The sequence below is a fragment of the Tamandua tetradactyla genome, chromosome 16 (assembly GCF_023851605.1).
Source record: "Tamandua tetradactyla isolate mTamTet1 chromosome 16, mTamTet1.pri, whole genome shotgun sequence".
NCBI lineage: Eukaryota > Metazoa > Chordata > Mammalia > Pilosa > Myrmecophagidae > Tamandua > Tamandua tetradactyla.
This window is the reverse complement of record NC_135342.1, coordinates 32250628-32274863: the sequence shown is the minus strand read 5'-3', so window position 1 is coordinate 32274863 and position 24236 is coordinate 32250628. Positions and strand designations below refer to the sequence as shown.

The 24236-nt window shown below is 36.8% G+C and overlaps 1 protein-coding gene across 1 annotated transcript in view; it reads left to right on the top strand.

Moving 5' to 3' along the window:
- Positions 1-24236, top strand: part of PDCD2L (programmed cell death 2 like) — a 51337-nt gene that overhangs the window by 1866 nt on the left and 25235 nt on the right. The window contains exons 4-5 of the mRNA XM_077132203.1: positions 19749-20122; positions 21727-21837. Coding sequence (XP_076988318.1) covers positions 19749-20122; positions 21727-21837 — 485 coding nt within the window. The remainder of the gene's footprint in view (positions 1-19748; positions 20123-21726; positions 21838-24236) is intronic.

Below are 24236 nucleotides of genomic sequence, written 5' to 3'. Positions count from 1 at the left end.
GAAAATAAATACTCCAGAAATTAACTGGTAATCAATGAAATTAAGTAACTATGATGCCTGTTTAACTGTTAATTGGGGTATTACTTATAGTATGTATTTAATGCTTGTTTAATTGTTAATCAGTGTGTTTGGTCTAGTTATTAATCAGTGTTTCTTAAATATATATGTGTTAAATGTTTAAATATTTTTGTTCGTGTACACTTTGTATTGCTCAGATGTTCCTAATTGGTTATTGATTGTAGAAATTTTTTTAAATGGAAAGTTCTGATTCTAATAGCATTACTGAATATAGCCCTTTGTGGTATATTTTGAAAATTTGGAAAAGTTTTAGTTACAAGACTATGAAAAATGACAACAAAAAGTTTATTTCTGTAGCACAGTCTAGCCTCAGTATGATTTAAATGCAGGGAAGAAATGGCCTGAAAAGACTCTATAGAAATAAACAACATTGTATTACAGTTAGAGTTGTTCTGCAAAAGAGAGCAGAAATGGGATGAGATGTGTGTATTTGTCCCACTCAAAAGTATGTTTTGTGTTTCTGTTTTTTTGTGTCTCACTTTCTATTTGTGTCTGTCTGCTTGTCCATTGTATATTTTAATACCTCAGAATGATAATAGCTAATTAACAGAAAATTCTTAATAGAGCTTTGTTGGATTTAATTTTTTTTTTTTTGACATGGGCAAGCACCAGTAATCGAATCCAGATCTCCGGCATGGCAGGCAAGAACTCTGCCACTGAACCACTGTTGCTTACCCTCTATTAGATTTACTTAAAGATAAATAACTGCTTTATATATATAAATTAGTACTCTTGGAATCCTGGACAAAAAGAAAAAAACCTTCTAAGCACCAAAGTTCAAAGCCTTAGTTCTTTTGTTTTAAAAAAAAATTTTTTTAATTGTGAAATGTATATATAAAAAAGCAAAAAATTTCCAAGTACATTTTAACAAGTAGTTATAGAACAGGTTTCAAAGTTTGGTGTGGGTTACAGTTCCACAATTTCAGGTTTTTCCTTCCAGCTGCTCCAAGACATTGGAGACCAAAAGAAAAATCAATATAATGATTCAGTCGTCAAACTCATTTGTTAAATCCTAAATTCTCTGTCATAACTCCTTTGTTTCCTCTCCCAGTCTTTAGGGATATCTGGGTTATGCCCATTCTAAACTTTTTCATGTTGCAAAGTGATGTCAACCATATGGTATAGGGGGTGGAGGTGGTTGATGTTCTTGGAGATACTGGCACTCCTGGGTTTCAGGACTTAACTGGCCTAGGAAACCATCTGAAGGTTTTAGGTTTCTGAAAAGTAAACAATGTATACACCTGTTATAGAATCTCAGAGCTCTCGGTGTTCTTTAGGGTTAAAGGAATGATGTTGTTTGGGGTTTAGCAAACCATACCAATTAGCAGTGTCTAGTTGAAGCCTGCATAAGAGTAGCCTCCAGAATAGCCTCTTGGCTCAATTTGAACTCTCTTACTTAATGCTTTGTTTTGTTACATTTCTTTTCACCTTTTTGATCAGGAGTGCATTGTTGATTCCATAGTGCTAGGCTCATCATGTCCTATGTTGCCCGGGAAATCCTCACCCCTGAATGTTTTTAAATTTTTTGTCACAGAGGTTGTGGGTTTACAGAACAATCATGCATAAAATACAGGATCCCCATATATCTTCCCGCCATCAACACTTGCTTTGGTGAAGAAAGTTCATTACAATTGATGATAGCACTTTTTTTGGTAATTCTATTTTTTCTTAACAGTAGTTACATTTGTTATAATTGATAAAAGATTATTAAAGTAGTACTATTAATTATTGGCCATAGTTTTTGTAGGGGTCTTTTCCCCCATATCCCTACCGAATATTTTTTCTTTTTTAATTTTTTTTTTTACACTATAAGCAACAAACAAATACAAACATTCTTAACTTTTGATGATTCTGTTCTACATATATAATCAGTTATTCACAATATCATCACATAGTTGCATATTCATCATCATGATCATTTCTTGGAACATTTGCATCTATTCAGAAAAAGAAATAAAAAGAAAACAGAAAAAAAATTCGTACATACTGTACCCTGTACCCCTCCCTTTCATTGATCACTAGCATTTCAATCTAAATTTATTTTAACACTTGTTCCCCCTATTATTTATTTTTATTCCATATGTTTTACTCTTCTATTGATACGGTAGATACAAGGAGCATCAGACACAAGGTTTTCACAATCACACAGTCACATTGTGAAAGCTGTATCATTATACAATCATTTTCAAGAAACATGGCTACTGGAACACAGTGCTACATTTTCAGGCAGTTCCCTCCAGCCTTTCCATTACATTTTGACTAACAAGGTGATGTCTATTTAATGCATAAGAATAACCTCCAGGATAACCTCTTGACCTTGTTTGGAATCTCTCAGCTAATGAGACTTTTTTGTTTGTTTCATTTCTCTCTTCCCCCTTTTGGTCGAGAAGGTTTTCTCAGTCTTTTGATGCTGAGTCTCAACTCATTCTAGGATTTCTGTCCCACGTTGCCAGGAAGGTCCACACCGCTGGTAGTCATGTCCCACGTAGACAGGGGGAGGGTGGTGAGTTTGCTTGTTGCGTTGGTTGGAGAGAGAGGCCATATCTGAGCAACAAAAGAGGTTCTCTGGGGGTGACTCGTGGGCCCAATTTTAAGTAGGCTTAGGCTGTCCTTTGTGGGATTAAGTTTCATATGAACAAACCCCAAGATTGGGGGCTCAGCATACTGCTTTGGTTGTTTCCACTGCTTGTGAGAATATCAAGAATTCTCCACTTGAGGAAGTTGAATTTTCCCCCTTTCTCACCATTCCCCCAAATATTTTTTTATTCATTGTTCAAATCACTTTGAGATTTGTCTGGGTATCACTCTGGACAACCCAACAAAATCTCATGCTCTACTCAAGGTTTCATGTACTTATGGTGTTCAATTAAGCTGTCTACATAAGTTATATTAGGAAATGCAACACTAGTCAAAATACAAATTTTGTACCAAATATTTTTTGCTTTAGTCTCATGCATAAGTTAAAATTTTAAAATATTAATTACCATCTGTTTTCAGCACACTGCAGTAACGACATTCCTTTGTTCTTCCTCATGCAAAAACATTTTTTAAATCTGTACATTTAGTCACTATCATTATACACACTAGGCATTCCTAGACTATACCATCTCGGTCTTTATCGTCTATCTTTCTTTCTGATTTCATTTGTGCCCCCAGCCCACCTCCCTCTATCATTCTCACATTCAGCTTCATTCAGTGTTCTAACATAATTGTATTACAGTTAGGTAATACTGTGCTGCCCATTTCTGAGTTTTTACATTCAGTCCTGTTCCACAATCTGTATCCCTTCAGCTTCAATTACCCAATATCTTACCCTATTTCTGTCTCCTGATGGTCTCTGTTACCAATGAAATTCTCCAAGTTTATCCACTAATGTCAGTTCATATCAGTGAGACCATACAGTATTTGTCCTTTTGTTTCTGGCTAATCTCACTTAGTGTAATGTCCTTAAGGTCCATCCATGTTGTTACATATTTCATAATTTTATTCTCTCTTACAGCTGCATAACATTCCATCTTATGTATACACCACAGTGTGTTTAGCCACTCGTCTGTTGATGGACATTTGGCTGTTTCCATCTCTTCACAATTGTAAATAATGCTGCTATAAACACTGGTGTGCAAATGTCTGTTTGTGTCCTTGCCCTCATGTCCTCTGAGTAGATACCTAGCAGTGATATTGACGGATCATATGGCAGTTCTGTATTCAGCTTTTTGAGGAACCGCCAAACTGCCTTCCACAGCAGTTGTACCATTTGACATTCCCACCAACAGTGAATAAGTGTGCCTCTTTCTCCACATCCTCTCCAGCACTTGTCATTTTCTGTTTTGTTGATAATGGCCATTCTGGTGGGTGTGAGATGATATCTCATTGTGGTTTTGATTTGCATTTCTCTAATAGCCAGGGAAGTTGAGCATCTCTTCATCTGCCTTTTGGCCATTTGTATTTCCTGTTTGAGAAGTGTCTGTTCAAGTCTTTTGCCCATTTTGTAATTGGATTGGTTGTCTTTCTGTTGTTGAGTTGAACAATCTCTTTATATATTCTGGACATTAGGCCATATCAGATATATCATTTCCAAATATTGTCTCCCATTTTGCAGGCTGTCGTTTTACTTTCTTGACGAAGTTCTTTGATGCGTAGAAGTGTTTAATTTTGAGGAGTTCCCATTTCTTTCTTTCTTTCTTCAATGCTGTTGCTTTGGGTGTAAGATCTAGAAAACCACCTCCTAGTATAAGATTTATAAGATATTTCCCTACATTTTCTTCTAACAGTTTTATGGTCTTAGATCTAATGTTTGGATCTTTGATCCATTTTGAGTTAATTTTTGTATAGGGTATGAGATATGGGTCATCTTTCATTCTTTTGCATATGGATATTGAGTTCTCTAGGCACCATTTATTGAAGAGACTGTTTTGTCCCAGGTGAGTTGGCTTGACTGCCTATCAAAGATCAATTGTCCATAGATGAGAGGGTCTATATCTATAACACTCTATTCTATTCCATTGGTCAGTATATCTATCTTTATGCCAGTACCATGCTGTTTTGACCACTGTAGCTTCATAATATGCCTTAAAGTCCAGTAGCATGAGATCTCCGACTTCACTTTTTTCCTCAGGATACTTTTAGCTATTCAGGGCACCTTGCCGTTCCAGATAAATTTGGTTATTGTTTTTTTTTTATTTTTGAAAAGTAAGTTTTTGGAATTTTAATTGGTATTGCATTAAGTCTCTAGATCAGTTTAGGTAGAATTGACATCTTAACTATATTTAGTCTTCCAGTCCATTAACACGGTATGCCCTTCCATCTATTTAGGTCTTCTGTGATTTCTTTTAACAATTTCTTGTAGTTTTCTTTGTATAGGTCCTCTTAGATTTTATTCTTTTGGTTGCAATTGTAAATGAAATTCTTTTCTTGATTTCCCCCTCAGATTGTTCATTACTAATAGTGTGTAGAAACACTACAGATTTTTTTTATTAATTAAAAAAATTAACAACAAACAAAACATTAAGATATTACATTCTACATATACAATCAGTAATTCTTAATATCATCACATGGTTGCATATTCATCATTTCTTAGAACATTTGCATTGATTTAGAAAAAGAAATAAAACGACAATAAAAAAAGAAATAAAACGACAACAGAGGGAAAAAAAGATTATACATACCATACCCCTTACCCCTCGCTTTCATTGATCACAAGAATTTCAAACGAAATTTATTTTAACATTTGTTCCCCCTATTATTTATTTTTATTCCATATGTTCTACTCTTCTGTTGATATAATAGATAAAAAAAGAAACATGGGTACTGGAACACAGCTCTACATTTTCAAGCAGTTCCCTCCAGCCTCTCCACTACATCTTGAACAACAAGGTGATACCTACTTAATGTGTAAGAATAACCTCCAGGATAACCTCTCAACTCTGTTTGGAATCTCTCAGCCATTGAAAGTCTCATTTCACTCTTTCCCCTTTGGTGGAGACGGTTCTCTCAATCCCTTGATGTTAATTCTCAGCTCATTCTAGGGTTTTTCTCAGTCCCTTGATGCTGAGTCTCAGCTCGTTCTAGGATCTCTGTCCCACGTTGTCAGGAAGGTCCACACCCCTGGGAGTCATGTCCCACGCAGAGAGGGGGAGGGTGGTGAGACTGCTCGTCATATTGGCTGGAGAGAGAGGCCACATCTGAGCAACAAAAGAGGCTCTCTTGGGGGTGACTCTTAGGCTTAAATTTTAAGTAGACTTGACCTATCCTTTGTGGGGTTAAGTTTCATAGGAACAAACTCCAAGACTAGGGGCTCAGCCTATAGCTTTTGTCCACACTGCTTGTGAGAATATCAAGAATTCAACTTGGGGAAGTTGCATTTCTCCCCGTTCTCACCATTCCCCGAAGGGGGCTTGCAAATGCTTTTCCACTCACTGATCAAATCACTCTGGGATTCATTGAGGCATCACTCTGGACAAACCAACAAAATCTCATGTCCTACCTGAGATTCCAAGTACTTATGGCATTCAATCAAACTATCTACATAAGTTATATTAGGAAATGCTATAGTCAAAATATAAATTTTGTAACAAATAAACATTTTTTGCTTTAGTCTCACACATAAGGTGACATTTTAAAATATTAATTACCATCTATTTTCAGCACCCTGCAATAATGACATTCCTTTGTTCTTCCTCATGCAAAAACATTTTTAAAATTTGTACATTGTACATTTCACTATTATTGTACACTCTAGGCATTCCTAGATTATACCATCTAGATCTTTAACATCTTTCTTTTTTTTTAATTTATTTATTAATTAAAAAAATAAACAAAATAAAACAACATACATAATCAGTAATTCACAATATCATCACTTAGTTGCATATTCATTATTTCTTAGAACATTTGCATTAATTCAGAAAAAAATAAAAAGACAATAGAAAAAGAAATAAAACGAACACAGAAAAGAAAAAAAAAAGATTATACCTACCATACCCCTTACCCCTTGCTTTCATTGATCACTAGCATTTCAAACTAAATTTATTTTAGCATTTGTTCCCTGTATTATTTATTTTTATTCCATATGTTCTACTCCTTTGTTGACAAGGTAGATAAAAGGAGCATCCGACACAAGGTTCTCACAATCACAGAGTCTCATTGTGAAAGCTATATCATTGTTCAGTCATCATCAAGAAACATGGCTACTGGAACACAGCTCTACATTTTCAGGCAGTTCCCTCCAGCCTCTCCATTACATCTTGAATAACAAGATGATATCTACTTGATGCATAAGAATAACCTCCAGGATAACCTCTCAACTCTGTTTGGAATCTCTCAGCCATTGACACTTTGTCTCATTTCCCTCTTCCCCCTTTAGGTTGAGAAGGTTTTCTCAATCCCTTGATGCTAAGTCTCAGCTCATTCTAGGGTTTTTCTCAGTCCCTTGATGCTGAGTCTCCATTCATTCCAAGATCTCTGTCCCATGTTGCCAGGAAGGTCCACACCCCTGGTAGTTATGTCCCACGTAGAGAGTGGTAGGTTGGTGAGACTGCTTGTTGTGTTGGCTGGAGAGAGGGGCCACATCTGAGCAACAAAAGAGGCTCTCTTGGGGGTGACTCTTAGGTCTAAATTTTAAGCAGACTTGACCTATCCTTTGTGGGGTTAAGTTTCATATGAACAACCCCCAAGACTGGGGGCTCTGCCTATAGCTTTGGTTGTCCACACTGCTTGTGAGAATATCAAGAAGTTGAATTTCTCCCCGTTCTCACCACTCCCCAAAGGGGGCTTTGCAGATACTTTTCCACTCACTGATTGAATCACTCTGGGATTCATCGGGGCATCACTCTGGACAAACCAGCAAAATCTCATGTCCTACCTGAGATTCCAAGTACTTATGGCATTCAATCAAACTATCTACATAAGTTATATTAGGAAATTCACTAGTCAAAATATAAATTTTGTAACGAATAAACATTTTTTGCTTTAGTCTCACACATAAGGTGACATTTTAAAATATTAATTACCATCTATTTTCAGCGCCCTGCAATAATGACATTCCTTTGTTCTTCCTCATGCAAAAACATTTTTAAAATTTGTACATTGTACATTTCACTATTATTGTACACTCTAGGCATTCCTAGATTATACCATCTCGATCTTTAACATCTATCTTTCTTTCTGATTTCATTTATGTCCCCAGCCCTCCACCCTCTGTCATTCTTACATGCAGCTTCATTCAGTGTTTTAACATAATTGTATTATAGTTAGGTAGTATTGTGCTGTCCATTTCTGAGTTTTTGTATCCAGTCCTGTTGCACAATCTGTATCCCTTCAGCTCCAGTTACCCAATATCTTCCCCTATTTCTATCTCCTGATGATCTCTGTTACCAAGGAAATATTCCAAGTTTATTCACTAATGTCAGTTCATATCAGTGAGACCATACAGTATTTGTCCTTTTGTTTCTGGCTAACACACTCAGCATAATGTTCTCAAGGTCCATCCATGTTGTTACATACTTCGTAAGTTTATTCTGTCTTAAAGGTGCATAATATTCCATCGTATGTATATACCACAGTTTGTTTAGCCACTCGTCTGCTGATGGACATTTTGGCTGTTTCCATCTCTTTGCAATTGTAAATAATGCTGCAAGTATCCATTTGTGTCTTTGCCTTTATGTCCTCTGAGTAGATACCTAGCAGTGGTATTGCTGGGTGATATGGCAATTCTATATTCAGCTTTTTGAGGAACCGCCAAACTGCCTTCCACAGCGGTTTCACCTTTTGACATTTCCACCAACAGTGAATAAGTGTGCTTCTTTCTCCACATCCTCTCCAGCACTTGTCATTTTCTGTTTTGTTAATAATGGCCATTCTGGTGGGTGTGAGATGATATCTCATTGTGGTTTTGATTTGCATTTCTCTAATGGCCAGGGACGTTGAGCATCTCTTCATGTGCCTTTTGGCCATTTGTATTTCCTTTTCTGAGAAGTGTCTGTTCAAGTCTTTTTCCCATTTTGTAATTGGATTGGCTATCTTTTTGTTGTTGAGTTGAACAATCTCTTTATAAATTCTGGATACTAGACCTTTATCTGATATGTCGTTTCCAAATATTGTCTCCCATTGAGTAGGCTGTCTTTTTACTTTCTTGATGAAGTTCTTTGATGCACAAAAGTGTTTAATTTTGAGGAGCTCCCATTTATTTATTTATTTCTTCAGTGCTCTTGCTTTAGGTGTAAGGTCTATAAAACCGCCTCCAATTATAAGATTTATAAGATATCTCCCTACATTTCCCTATAACTGTTTTATGGTCTTAGCACTACAGATTTTTGAGTGTTGATCTTGTAACCTGCCACTTGGCTGTACTCATTTACTAGCTCTAGTAGTTTTGCTGTGGGTTTTTCAGGGTTTTTGACATATAGTATCATATCATCTGCAAACAGTGTGAGTTTTACTTCTTCCTTTCCAATTTTGATGCCTTTTATTTCTTTTTCTTATCTAATTGTTCTGGCTAGAACTTCCAACACAATGTTGAACAACAGTGGTGATAGTGGACATCCTTATCTGGTTCCTGATTCGGAGAAAAGTTTTCAGTTTTTCCCTGTTGAGGATGATGTTAGCCGTGGGTTTTTCATATATTCCCTTTATCATGTTGAGGAAGTTCCCTTCTATTCCTATCCTTTGAAGTGTTTTCAACACGAAAGGATGTTGACTTTTGTCAGATGCCTTTTCTGCATCAATCAAGATTATCATGTGGTTTTTCTGCTTTGGTTTGTTGATGTGGTATATTACATTAATTGATTTTCTTATGTTGAATCGTCCTTGCATACCTGAGATGAATCCTACTTGGTCATGATGTCTAATTCTTTAAATGTGTTGTTGGATTCGATTTGGTAGAGTTTTGTTGAGAATTTTTGCATCTATATTCATTAGCGAGACTGGTCTGTAGTTTTCTTTTTTTATAATATCTTTGTCTGGCTTTAGTATGAGGGTGATGTTGGCTTCATGGAATGTTAGGTAGTTTTCCCTCCTCTTCAGTTTTTTTGAAGAATTTGAGCAGGATTGGTACTAATTCTTTCTGGAATATTTGGTAGAATTCACATGTAAAGCCATCTGGTACTGGACTTTTCTTTTTGGAGGAGCTTCTTAATGACTGATTCAGTTTCTTTACTTGTGATTGGTTAGTTGAGGTCGTCTATTTCTTCTTGAGTTAAAGTTGGTTGTTCGTGCCTTTCGAGGAAGTTGTCCATTTCATCTATGTTATATTTATTAGCATAAAGTTTTTCATAGTATTCTGTCATTACTTCCTTTATTTCTCTGGGGTCAGTGGTTATGTCTCCTCTTCCATTTCTGATTTTATTTCTTTGCATCCTCTCTCTTCTTTTTGTCAATCTTACCGAGGGTCCATCAGTCTTATTGATTTTCTCATCATACCAGCATCTGGTTTTGTTGATTTTCTCAATTGTTGTCATGTTCTCAATTTCATTTATTTCTGCTCTAATCTTCATTATTTCTTTCTTTTTCCCTGATTTGGGGTTAGTTTGCTCTTCTTTCTCTACTTCCAAGTGGGCAGTTAATTCCTTGATTTTTGCCCCATCTTTTTTGATAAAGGCATTTAGGGCAGTAAATTTCCCTCTTAGCACTGCCTTTTCTGCATCCCATAAGTGAGATATGTTGTGTTTTCATTTTCATTTGCCTCAAGATATTTTCTCATTTCTCTTGTAATTTCTTCCTTGACCCACTGGTTGTTTAAGAGTGTGTTGTTGAGCCTCCACATATTTGTGAATTTTCTGGCACTCTGCCTCTTATTTATTTCCATCTTCATTCCTTTATGATCTGGGAAAGTGTTTTGTATGATTTCAATCTTTTTAAATTTATTGAGACTTGCTTTGTGAGCCAACATGTAGTCTGTCCTAGAGAATGATCCATGAGCACTTGAGAGAAAGGTGTATCCTGCTGTTGTGGACTGTGATGTTGTATAAAGGTCTGTTAAGTCTAGCTCATTTGTTGTATTCAAATTCTGTTTCTTTATTGATCCTCTGTCTAGATGTTCTGTCCATTGATGAGAATGTGGAATTGAAGTCTCCAACCATTATGGTAAATGTGTCTATTTCTCTTTTCAGTGTTTTCAGTGTTTGCCTTATGTATTTTGGAGCATTCTGGCTTGGTGCATTAATATTTATGATTGTTACATCTTCTTGTTGAATTGTTTCTTTTATTAATGCATAGTGTCCTTCTTTGTCTCTTTAAACTGTTTTACATTTGAAGTCTAATTTGTTGATAGTAGTGTAGCTACTCTTGCTCTTTTCTGATTGTTATTTGCATGAAATATCTTTTCCCAGCCTTTCATTTTCAACCTGTGTTTATCCTTGGGTCTAAGATGCATTTCCTGTAGATAACATATAGAAGGGTCCTGTTTTTTAATCCATTGTGCCAATCTATGTCTTTTGATTGGGGAGTTTAATCCATTAAAGTTTAGTGTTATTACTGTATGAGTAGTACTTTCTCCTCACATTTTGACTTTTGGGTTTTATATGTCATATCTAATTTTCCTTCTTTTTACCTTTACTGTTAGTCTTCATTTCTATACTCTTCTCAACACCTCTCTCTCCTGTCTTTTTGTATGTCTCTAGTACTCCCTTTAGTATTTCTTGCAGAGCCAGTCTCTTGGTCACAAATTGTCTCAGTGATTTTTTTGTCTGAAAGTGTTTTAATTTCTCCCTCTTTTTTTTTGCATGGACAGGCACTGGGAAACAAATCCGGGTCTCCAGCATGGCAGGTGAGAACTCTGCCTGCTGAGCTACCATGGGCTGCCCTTTCCCTCATTTTTGAAGGACAGTTTTGTTGGATATAGAATTCTTGGTTGGCAGTTTTTCTCTTTTAGTAATTTAAATATATCATCCTATTGGGCTTCCCTTGTATGTGATAGATTGCTTTTCTCCTGCTGCTTTCAAGATTCTCTCTTTGTCTTTGACAGCTGACATTCTGATTAGTACGTGTCTTGGAGTATGTCTATTTGGATCTATTCTGTTTGGGGTATGCTGCACCTCTTGGATCTGTAATTTCAAGTCTTTCATCAGGTTTGGGAAATTTTCAGTGATAATTTCCTGCATTAGTTCTTCTCCTCCTTTTCCCTTCTCTTCTCCTTGGGACACCCATAACATGTATATCCATGTGCTTCATGTTGTCATTCAATTCCCCGAGTACCTGCTCATATTTTTTCCGTTCTTTTCCCTATATTTTCTATTGCTTGTTGGATTTCAGATGTCCTATCCTCCAGTTCACCAGTCCTATCTTCTGCCTCTCAAAATCTAACATTGTAGGTTTCCATTGTTTTTTTCATCTATTCTGCTATGCCTTTCATTTCCATAAGTTCTGTGATTTGTTTTTTCAGACTTTCAGTTTCTTTTTTTGTTCATTCCTTGCCTTTATATCCTCCCTCAATTAACTGCTTTGATTTTTTATGAGATTTTCCACATCCTTTTGACCATTCTGAATTAATTGTTTCAACTCGTGTATCTCATTTGAATTCTTGGTTTGTTCCTTTGATTTGGGCCATATGTTTAATTTTCCTAGTATGTTTCATCATTTTTTTTGCTGTTGTCTAGGCATTTAATTGCCTTAATTATTTTATTCTGGAGATTGTTTTCACTTTTTTTACCTAGGGTTTTTTGTTGGATGACTTTGTTGTTTGTCTCTTCTTTGACATTCAGTTCAGCTTATTTTGGACCTCTAGCTTAGGTTTTGTTTAACCAAGCAGAATTTTTCAGTTCTTGTTTTCATGTTTCTTGCCCTGCCTGTATGGTGCCTCCCCCCCCCACCACACACACACACTTAGGAGGGTCTACTTAGGTATTATAGACCCCAGCCAGATTTTTCTAGTCCAAACTGGCCTCCTGTCAGAAGGAAAGAATCACCTGCGTCAGTTGTCCCTGAGGGTGAGACCCAGCAGGTTGACAGAGTTTCCTATGAAGCCTCTGAATTCTGTGTTTTTCCTTTCCTGCCCAGTGTATGACGCTTGCGTGCCTGCAGGTCCCACCAGCATAAGGTGATGTGGTACCTTTAACTGCAGCAGACTCTCCCTTCTGGGGTCTTGGTTGAGACAGAGGAGAGGTTGTAGTCTGGTTTTAATTGCTTCACTTTTCCAGACCCTAAGGTGTGAATTCCTTGAGGGAGGGATTCCACCTGAGCTGGGCAAGGCACAGGCTCCAGACAAACACTCATAAACAAGCTTAATTCTGCGTATACCTGGGGCAATTGATCCAAAGAAGCCCTGCAGCTGTATCTAAAGAGCAGTCAAGCCATAGAAACACAGCCACCAAAACAAAAGAGAAAAATCCTTTTCAGAGCAGGACCTCCATTCGTCAGGTTTGCCAATCAAGAGCTTAAGTTGGTACATTGCTCTGTGTTTTTCCAGGTCCTATGTTCCCCCTCCTTTCCTTCAGGGCGCAGACCTTTTCAAGCCCCCAAAATCTCTTTTTCTTTTCTTTTTCCATTAGCTCCGACCTCCTCTGCACTGGGGCAAAAAGCAGCAACCTCCGCTTTTATTCAAGGTTCTGCTGAGCTGGGGGCCTATTTTTAGTAGTCAGGATTTGTTAATTAATTCCACAATTGAAGTTTGGTTGCGCTCAGCCCCTGCTGCTGGTATACTCTCTTTTCCCCTCTGGGAAGCAGCCTTTGGGGGGGGGGGGTGCTGGCTGCTGGGGCTTGGGGAACTCATGGTTCTGGGGGGGCTCTCAGCCAGCCCAACTGGTCCAGACTGGTGTAGGCTGTGTGTCCAGTCACTGACGTGGCCCCAGCAGTTCTATACTGTTCCTGGCTATTTATTTGCTGCTCTGGAGGATGAACTAAATCCCCCACCTCGCTAAGCCACCATCTTGGCCCCTTCTATCCCTATTCACATCTTTAGCCCATTTTATAATTGGGTTGTTTATTTTTTTGTTGTTACTTTTTTAAAAAATATTTTTATTGACAAAACAACATATAAATACAAACATTCCATACGTGGAGTATAATCATGGCTCACAGTATCATCACATAGTTGTATATTCATCATCATGATCATTTTTTAGAACATTTATATTATTCCAGAAAGAGAAATAAGAAGAAAAAGAAAAAAACTCACACATACCATACCCCTTACCCGTCCCTCTCATTGATCACTAGTATTTTCATCTACCCAATATATTTTAACCTTTGTTCCCCCATGATTTTTTTTCCGTATTTTTTACTCATCTGTACATACCCTAGATAAACAAAGCATCAGACACAAAATTTTCACAAACACACACAGTAAACATTGTATCTTCATATAATCATCTTCAAGAAACGAGGCTACGAGAGCACAGCGCTACAGTTTCAGGTACTTCCCTTTAGCCACTTAAATATACCATAAACTGAAAGGAGATATTTATATAATGGTAAGAATAACCTCTTAACTCAGTTTGAAATCTCTCAGCCACTGACACTTTATTTTTTCTCATTTTTCTGGTCTCCCTTTTGGTCAAGAAAGTTTTCTCAATCCCTTGATACCGAGTCCCAGCCCATCTTGGGATTTCTGTTCCAGTTGCCAGGGAGAGTCACACCCCTGGGAGTCTGGTCCCACGTAGGAGGGGAGGGCAGTGAGTTCCCTTGCCATTTTGGCTTAGAGAGAGAGACTGAATCTGAGCCACAAAAGAGGTTCTCTGGAAATGACTCTTAGGCCTAATTTTTTTTAACTTTACTTATTTATTAATTTAAAAAATTTAACAACAAACAAAAACATTCTTAACATATGATCATTCCATTCTACATATGTAATCGGTAATTCACAGTATCATCACATAGTTGCATATTCATCATCATGATCATTTCTTAGAATGTTTGCATCAATTCAGAAAAAAATTAAAAGACAACAGAAAAAGAAATAAAACAAAAACAGAAAAAAAAAGATTATACATACCATACCCTTTACCCCTTGCTTTCATTGATCACTAGCATTTCAAACTAAATTTATTTTAATATTTGTTGCCCCTATTATTTATTTTTATTCCATATGTTCTACTCATCTGTTGACAAGGTAGATAAAAGGAGCATCAGACACAAGGTTGTCACAATCACATAGTCACACTGTGAAAGCTATATCATTATACAATCACCTTCAAGAAACATGGCTACTGGAACACAGCTCTACATTTTCAGGCAGTTCCCTCCAGCCTCTCCATTACATCTTGGTTAACAAGGTGATATCTACTTAATGTGTAAGAATAACCTCCAGGATAACCTCTCGACTCTGTTTGGAATCTCTCAGCCATTGACGCTTTGTCTCATTTCCTTCTTCCCCCTTTTCGTCAAGAAGGCTTTCTCAATCTCTTAGGCCTAATTTTAAGTAGGCTTACCCTTTTTTTTGCAGGAATAAGTTTCATAGGGGTGAACCCCAAGATCGGAGGCTAGGCCTGTTGATTTCATCATCCCCACTGCTTGCAAGAGTATCAGAAATTCTCCAAATGAGGAAGTTAAATCTTTCCCCCTTTCTCCCCATTGCCCTAAGGGGACCCTACGAATACTTCTTTATTTGCCCATATCACTTTGGGATTTATTAGGGCATCAGACTAACCTGAAAAAAAAATCAACAAAATATCATGCCCTATTCAAGATTCCCTGTAATTATGGTGTTCAGTTAAACTGTCCACAGAAGTTAAATTAGAAAATGCACTACCCAAAATATAAATATTGCCCCCAATAAACATCTTTTCCTTTAGTCTCATGTAGAATTTGAAGTTTTAAGATACTGGATGATACCATCCTTAACCCAGTCTTCTGATATTCCTTAGTCCTTTCCAGGTAAGCTTCATTCATGTCTCTACTCGGTGTCTTTTTCACCTTTTTAAACCGTTCCTGTATGGGGTACTGCTGACTTGCATAGCTTCAGACTTCTGCCTCTGAGTTTCAGGTGTCACATAAATACCCAAAGTTTCAGGGAAAGACCAACTTATATACAAATAGCTCAGTATCTCAGAATTTAGAATTAGCAATTTCACCTCCTAAATATATGTGACTGCTATAAGAGCTTATAATCTAGGTCCTTTTACAATAAACCCCAACCTGATAACCCATGCTCTCTACTTTAATTCATGAGTTTTTGTATTATAATTAGACCACATAATTGAGGCATGATGATGTTTGTCTTTTTGTTCCTAACATTTCATTCACCATACAGTTTTTAAGGTTTATTCATCTAGTTGCATGCCTCACAACTTCATTCCTTCTCGTGGTAGCTCAGTGGTCCATTGTATGTGTATATAAGAGTTCCCCCTTCCATTCCTCAGCCATTGTACCCTTAGGCCACTTCCATTCATTGTGGATTGTGATCACTGCCACCAGAAACACCAGTGTCAGGCACAGAAACTCTTGCTCTTAAGGAGTTCCCATTTGTCTATTTTTTTCTTTTGCTGATTGTGCTTTAGGGGTCAAGTTTTAGAAGCTGCCTTCTATACTAGATCTTAAAGATGTTTCCCTGCATTTTCTTCTAGAAATTTTATGGTACTAGCTCTTACATTTGGGTCTTTAATCCATTTCCAATCAATTTTTGTATAGGGTGTAAAGTAGGGGTCCTTTTTCATTCTTTCAACTATTGATATCCAATTCTCCCATGCCCATTTATTGATTAGACTATTCTTTCCCAGTTCAGTGACTATGGGGGCCTTATCGAAGATCAGTTGTCCGTAGAATTGGTGGTCTATTACCAATTCGATTGAATTCATCAGTACTGTTTTTGTGCCAGTACCATCCTGTTTTGACCACTGGGAGTCTATAATATACTTTTAAGGTTGTTCATAATTTTAGGTTATTATGAAAAAGAAATTCTTTTTAACCTCTAATAGAAGGAATAAGAAAGCAAATACAGCTGCAGAAAATGCATTAAATCTAGTCCTGTTCCTGTTTTTATGATGAATTTTTGAATCAGATACACTTTTGTTCTACTAAGGTATATTCTCTCTAAATTTAAGCAAGTTTACAGGTACAGTAAATTAGCATTATATTATTAGATCTTTATTATGGTGTTTAATGAAGTTATTATTTTGAAAAAATATTTTTGAAGTAATTATATTTTATAAGCTATTTAGGTTCTTTTTTTTTTTTTCGGTTCTATTCCCAGCTCTGGGAATCGAATGTGGGGCTCTGGCACAGCAGGAGAGAATTCTGCCACTGAGCCATCAATGCACAGCCCTATAAGCTATTTAAAGACAGTATCAAAGATCTTTTTGGTAACTTAAATATGTGGGTATGTAGAATATACAAGATGTGCTTTGTTAAAAGAAAGTGTGTAGTTTTATTCTCAAGAACGTGTAGGATAAAACTTGAGTGAATGCAGAAAGTTGTAGATGATTTGTGAAAGTGGATTTTGTTTGTTGTAGTCATTGCTCACTATGAGCCTGGAGTGGATATGGAAAAATGTAGAAGTTTTGTGAAACTTAACTTTGTTGTAGTCAGTCCTGATTGTTACTATGCCAGGTAAGTCCTGAAACCCAGAGGTACTGGTCTCTCCAAAAACAGCATCCAGTTTCATTCCTCTGTACTCTAATGCCAGTGCCTTAGCATGAAGAAGTTAGAAAGATTCACCCAGATATCCATCGAGATCTGAGAGAACAAAATGAGAGGGAGGAGTTGTAACCAAGAAGTTATGATTTAACAAATGGTTATGATTATGTAGTCATTATATAGATATTTCTTTATACTATCTGATGTATTGGAGTGACCCGAGAGAAATACCTGAAATTTCTGAACTATCATGTGATTGTAAAAACCTTGTGATTGACCCTCACTTACACCCCCTTATCTTGTTTTTCAACTTTAGAGCATTATGATCACTAAAGATAGCCCCTAATGTTTATTAATGAAGGGTCTTGAGTTAACCCAGAACTAACCCACCTCAATTCATTATCCTAAAACCTGCCCATCTTTTGATACTATAAAACCATCAGAGTTATTGCTGTTCAGAAAGACAGATTTTTAGGCAGTTAACCATCTGCTCTCCTGCTTTGTGTCCCACAATAAACTCTCTCTTTGTAGCTCTGAACTTTCTCCTGAATTGATCCTTTGAGTACATCAGGCAGAGAACCCCCCACCTTTGATCATTTTCAGAATCATACTAGCTGTTGTGAATCACGCTTTCTGTTGTGTTTCACATATTGGAGAGGCTGAAAGTATTACCAAGAATAAAAAGATGAAGGTGGTGCTGTCTGGCTGTATTTGCTAGGATTCAGTTGCAGGTTATAGAAAAACACTTTGCCTTTTTTAAATTGAGGGGAATTTTTTTTGTCTTTTTTTTTATTAATTAAAAAAAACAAAAAATATTAACATATTCCATTCTACATATATAATCAGTAATTCTTAATATCATCACACAGTTGCATATTCATTGTTTCTTAGAACGTTTGCATCGATTTAGAAAAAGAAATAAAAAGACAACAGAAAAAGAAATAAAACAGTAACAGAAAAAAAAAAGATTATACATACCATGCCCCTTACCCCTCGCTTTCATTGATCACGAGCATTTCAAACTAAATTTATTTTAACATTTGTTCCCCCTATTATTTATTTTTGTTACATATGTTCTACTCTTCTGTTGATATAATAGATAAAAGGAGCATCAGACACAAGGTTTTCACAATCACAGAGTCACATTGTGAAAGCTATATCATTGTTCAATCATCATCAAGAAACATGGCTACTGGAACACAGCTTTACATTTTCAGACAGTTCCCTCCAGCCTCTCCACTACATCTTGAGCAACAAGGTGGTATCTACTTAATGCGTAAGAATAACCTCCAGGATAACCTCTCAACTCTGTTTGGAATCTCTCAGCCATTGACATTTAGTCTCATTTCACTCTTCCCCCTTTTGGTTGAGAAAGTTCTCTCAATCCCTTGATGTTAATTCGTAGTTCATTCTAGGATTTTTCGCAATCCCTTGATGCTGAGTCTTAGCTCGTTCCAGGATCTCTGTCCCATGTTGCCAGGAAGGTCCACAACCCTGGGAGTCATGTCCCACACAGAGAGGGGGAGGGTGGTGAGACTGCTTGTCGTGTTGGCTGGAGAGAGGGGCCACATCTGAGCAACAAAAGAGGTTCTCTTGGGGGTGACTCTTAGGCCTAAATTTAAGTAGGCTTGCCCTATACTTTGCGGGGTTAAGTTTCATATGAACAAACCCCAAGACTGGGGGCTCAGCCTATAGCTTTGGTTGTCCACACTGCTTGTGAGAATATCAAGAATTCAACTTGTGGAAGTTGAATTTCTCCCCATTCTCACCATTCCCCGAAGGGGGCTTTGCAAATACTTTTCCACTCACTGATCGAATCACTCTGGAATTCATCGGGGCATCACTCTGGACAAACCAACAAAATCTCATGTCCTACCTGAGATTCCAAGTACTTATGGCGTTCAATCAAACTGTCTACATATGTTATATTAGGAAATGCATTAGTCAAAATATAAATTTTGTGCCAAATAAACATGTTTTGCTTTAGTCTCACACAGAAGGTGACATTTTAAAATATTAATTACCATCTATTTTCATAAGCTGAGAGGAATTTAATGCAAGGAATTAGGTTTTTACTAACTTGTTGGGTAGGTTGAAGGAGGCAACTTCTGGAATGATCTCCAGAACCACTCTGCAGTATTGGCCTCTGAAGGAGTCACTGTGCTACAGTTAGGAAGTTTAGGTGTGTTCGGGTGAACTGGAAGTCATCTTTGTCAGAATTGTTGGCTCTACAGCTTTGCTCAGTCTACACCTACAAACTGGCTGCCTTTTGTCTCATGGCCTTTCTCCCCATTTCAGTCTATCCTAAGAGTATGTCTGTCTCTAGTGTACTTGACTAGCAGACTCCTGATCATATCCAAAACCCTAACTGATGTCCGGGAAATGTAATTCTTCCCTTCCTGCCTCTTCAATATGTGAAGCACAACAGAAAGTATTTGGAACAAGTGGTTGAAGAAACTACTGTATACCTTTGCCACACTGCACCTGAAAAGGAAAGACAAATATTTATGTAAGCTTTAACATAATCTGAGTAAATGGGATCCAGGGGCATGAATCAGAGTGTGCCAGAGGAAAAGGGGCTGGTGGAAAGATGGGTAGTTGAAACTGACAGAATTGATGAGATTGCCCAAGTGTGCTAGGACTTCATTCATTGGATGTTCTTGCAGAAACATGAAAATGGCCTTGCTGCAGAGGATTGGTGTGAAGGTGCAGACGACTGGGGAAGTGACAGTGAGGAGACATCTCCACCACAGATTACCTTAGGTTTTAGAAATTATTCTAACAGTGCCAAAGATGCAGATTGCATTGCCCAGCTCCAAGACCTCAGCCTGCAGAATGCTGTCTCAGGTGCTGCTCATCCCACACCTCCTGAGGAAAGACTGGCCTTGCCCACTGTGGGACCACATTTCCTGCCTTATTACATCTGTGTCATGGAAGAGGATGATTACGCAGACTTTGTCAACCTAGATCATGCCCACAGCCTTCTGAGAGAGTATCAACAGAGAGAAGGAATTGACATGGAACAGTTGCTTTCCCAAAGGTGAGAATTTGTCCTATTGATGTTGAGAGGTGACTTAGTTATGAAGTTGCCACAGTAGGTGCCCTTGGTTTTACTTCAGTACCCCAGTTCTTAGAGAAACCTTTCAGGCTGGCCCTGTGTATGCAGGCCCTTTTTGCTTCCTCATCATGGATGAACAGGGAGACAGAAACAAAGGAATTTTCTTACCAGCCACCCTTGTGTTAGTTTGGAAACACTGCTGTATTTATTAGTACCTTGAAGAAAATGAACAAATAACAGAAGTAAGGGATGCCAAGAATTCATAGAAGATGTGTTGACTATCTTCTTTATTTTCTTTTCACTAAAAGAAAAAAAATGTGTAGGTGAGTTAGAAAAACAGCATTTGTTTATTGACTCTTGGCTATAGCTCAAGAATTGGTTCTGGAAGTCTAGGCCTGAGCTCATACTACCATTTACCTTCCCAAACCTCACTTCTCACCTATAATAATAATATCTCTGTTATCTACCACATCAGATGGTTTCAAGATAATTGATGTTGAAAGGCTTTATATATCAAAGTAAGGATTCATTTTTGCTATTAAAACAGGATATTTGAAGAGATTACCTGATTTTTACTAGGTTATTTTATTTTTTTAGGCTTTTTCAGAATAATGTGAAAGTACAGTGCATGAATAGGTGTTTCTGTTTGAAAATAATCTAAAATGAAGAGAAAAAGCATTTGGCCTATGATTTTTTTTTCTTTTTTGTGAAAAATAACATGTATACAAAAAAGCAATAAATTTCGAAGCACAGAACAACAATTAGTAGAACAGATTTCAGAATTTGGTATGGGTTACAATTCCACAACTTCAGGTTTTTTCTTCTAGTTGCTCTAAGATACTGGAGACTAAAAGAAATACAGATCTAATGAGTCAACAATCATACTCATTTATTAAACCCTACCTTCTCTGCATAACTCACCATCACCTTTGGTCTTTCTCCCACTCTTTAGGGATATTTGGCACAGTGACTTTTTAAATTGTAATAATTACCCCAGAATTGAAAATGGCTGGGGGACAGGACTTGGGAGGAGGTTGAGGAAGCAGTACTGCTTTCCTTAGAAATTGTTAAAATTTTTAAATATATAAATTGTGTGCTAGTATATCTTTGATAAAATAATCTCTCTATTGAGAGAAACTGCTCGACCAAAAGGGGGAAGAATGAAATGAGACTAAGTGTCAATGGCTGAGAGATTCCAAACAGAGTCGAGAGGTTATCCTGGAGGTTATTCTTACACATTAAGTAGATATCACCTTGTTATTCAAGATGTAGTGGAGAGGCTGCAGGGAACTGCCTGAAAATGTAGAGCTGTGTTCCAGTAGCCATGTTTCTTGATGATGATTGAACAATGATATAGCTTTCACAGTGTGACTCTGTGATAGTGAAAACCTTGTGTCTGATGCTCCTTTTATCTACCATATCAACAGATGAGTAGAACATATGTAACAAAAATAAATAATAGGGAGAACAAATGTTAAAATAAATTTAGTTTGAAAAAATATATTTTTTGAAAAAAATTATCTTACTCTTCTGTATATTATACTTCTCTGGATGTAGAACTCTAAAATATTTTCTGTTTCTCTTAGTCTTTCTAGTGATAGTGATGAAAAATATGAGAAGACCGTAATTAAAAGTGGGGATAAGATGTTTTACAAATTCATGAAGAGAATTGCAGCTTGTCCGGAACAGATTTTAAGGTAAAGGTGGCACATTTTCTTTTATCGTTTTTCTTCATTATAAAAATAATGCACATGATTTTGGAAAACACAGTAAAGCATAATGAGAACATTGAAATCTACAGCATTCCCACATGAAGAGAAAAACACCACTAAGATTTTAGTGTATTAACATCACATAATTTTTAGGTATATGTATTTTTAAAATCATAGTTGGGATCTAGAATATTCGTTAATTTTTCTGCTTTCCAGTACACATTCATTGGTATTGACAGTTTTCCTATATTATTAAAACTTTTTTTTTGCTTTTTTAAAATTAAATTTTGAATAAGTAATAAATTTATAATATAAAAATATATACATATGTATGTATAAATTGGTGAAATAATTTGTTCCCAGCCATCCACAATCTGTTCAGGTAACCACTAATGTTAATTTGTGTGTCCTTCCATAGTTGCTTTTTTTGTTTTTGTTATTCTGCCTCCTTGGTATTTATTCATTAAAGCTATATTGCAAATCCATAACTCCATGCATACCAATTTTTTTTACTGTGTTATTCAAGTATATTTAATACAGAAGAGATAATTGTATTGTATTCTATAAGTAATTACATAATTGAATTGATCAAAAAGATTAACTCAGTAGTAATAAAAGTGAGAATAAAAACAATAAAATGTTAATTCTTTTGGCCTTCCTTTTTGGCCAAGACTGAAAATGTGGATCGTTGTAGTGTTTGTGAGGTTATGGGGAAATGGGTACTGTTGTTTTTTTTTAATTGTGAAAAAATAACATATATATACAAAAAAGCAATAAATTTCAAAGCACACTGCAACAATTAGTTATAGAACAGATTTCAGAGTTTGGTATGGGTTATAGTTCCATTATTTTAGGTTTTGCCTTCTAGCTGCTCCAACTAGAGACTAAAAGAATTATCAATATAATGATTCAGCAATCATTTGTTACATTCCATCTTCCCTGTTATAACTCTACCTTCTTCTTTGATCTTTCTCCTACTCTTTAGGGGTATTTGGGCTATGCCAATTTTAACTTTTTCATGTTGGAAGGGGCTGTTGTTAATGGGGAATAGGGGGGATAGAACTAGTTGATGTGCTGGAGAGGCTAGCCCCTCTGGGTTTCAGGACTTATCTGGCCTAGGAACCTATCTGCAAGTTGTAGGATTCTGGAAAGTAATCATCTTGCATGGAACCTTTGTAGAATCTCCAACAGAGCCCTAAATGTTCTTTAGGGTTGGCAGGAATGGTTTTGGTTGGGGTTTGGCAAACCATGATAAACAGCAGTATCTAGCTGAAGCTTGCGTAAGAGTAGCCTCCAGAATATCCTCTCAACTCTAATTGAACTGTCTCAGCCACTGATAACCCCCATTTTGTCAGGAAGACATTGTCTATCCCATAGTACCAGAGCCAAGCTCATCCCTGGGAGTTCTATCCCATGTTGTAACACCTGGATGTCATGCCCCACATAGTGGGGAGGGTACTGATTTTACTTGCAGAATTAGGCTTAGAGAGAGAGAGAGAGGACACATCTGAGCAAGTCCTTTGAAGTAACTCTTGGGCATACTTCCATAGTTTCTTTATGCATGTGGAAGCAGATATTATTATATATTACTTTTCCCTTTTTTTTTATTACACTCAAGTAAGCATTCTAGATATATTCTGTCTTGCTTTTTTTAACTCCATATTATATCTTGGAGTACTATATCTTTTCAGTAAATTGAGAGCTTTATTAAAAACAGAAAAGTTTTATAATAGTGTAGTGTCTGTATAATATATTTAATCAACCCCTCACATTCAAGATTGTTTCCAGATTTTTACTATTGCAGATAATGCTAATTGAACCTTTTTTTTTAACTTTTTAATTTGAAGTAATTTCAGACTTACTGGACTGTTGCAAAAATAAGCCAAAATTCATACGGAGAACCCCAGTATACCCCCATCTTAGTTTTCTGAAGCTGCCAGAATGCAATATACCAGAAATGGAGTGGCTTTTAAAAAGGAAATTTATTAAGTTGCAGGTTTACAGTTCTAATGCCATAGAAATGTCCAAACTAAGGCATCCAGATAAAAATACCCTAACTCCAGAGAAAGGGGTGATAAAGTTCGGCGTCTGTCTCTCAGCTGGGAAGGCACATAGCGACTTTTTGAAATGGCTTCCTAGGGACAGAGTGTGCTTTCTTTCTGCATCTCCAAAGGTGTGTGAGCTCTCACGCTTTTTCCAAAATAGTTCCCTCTTAAAGTGTTCTAATGGGCAACTCCACCTTGAAAGGGTGGAGACACATCTCCATGGAAACCACCTAATCTAAAGGTACCACTCACAATTGGGTGGGTCACAGCTCCATAGAAACAATAAAAATGATCCCACCCAGCAATATTGAATAAGGATTAAAGAACCTGGCCTTCTGG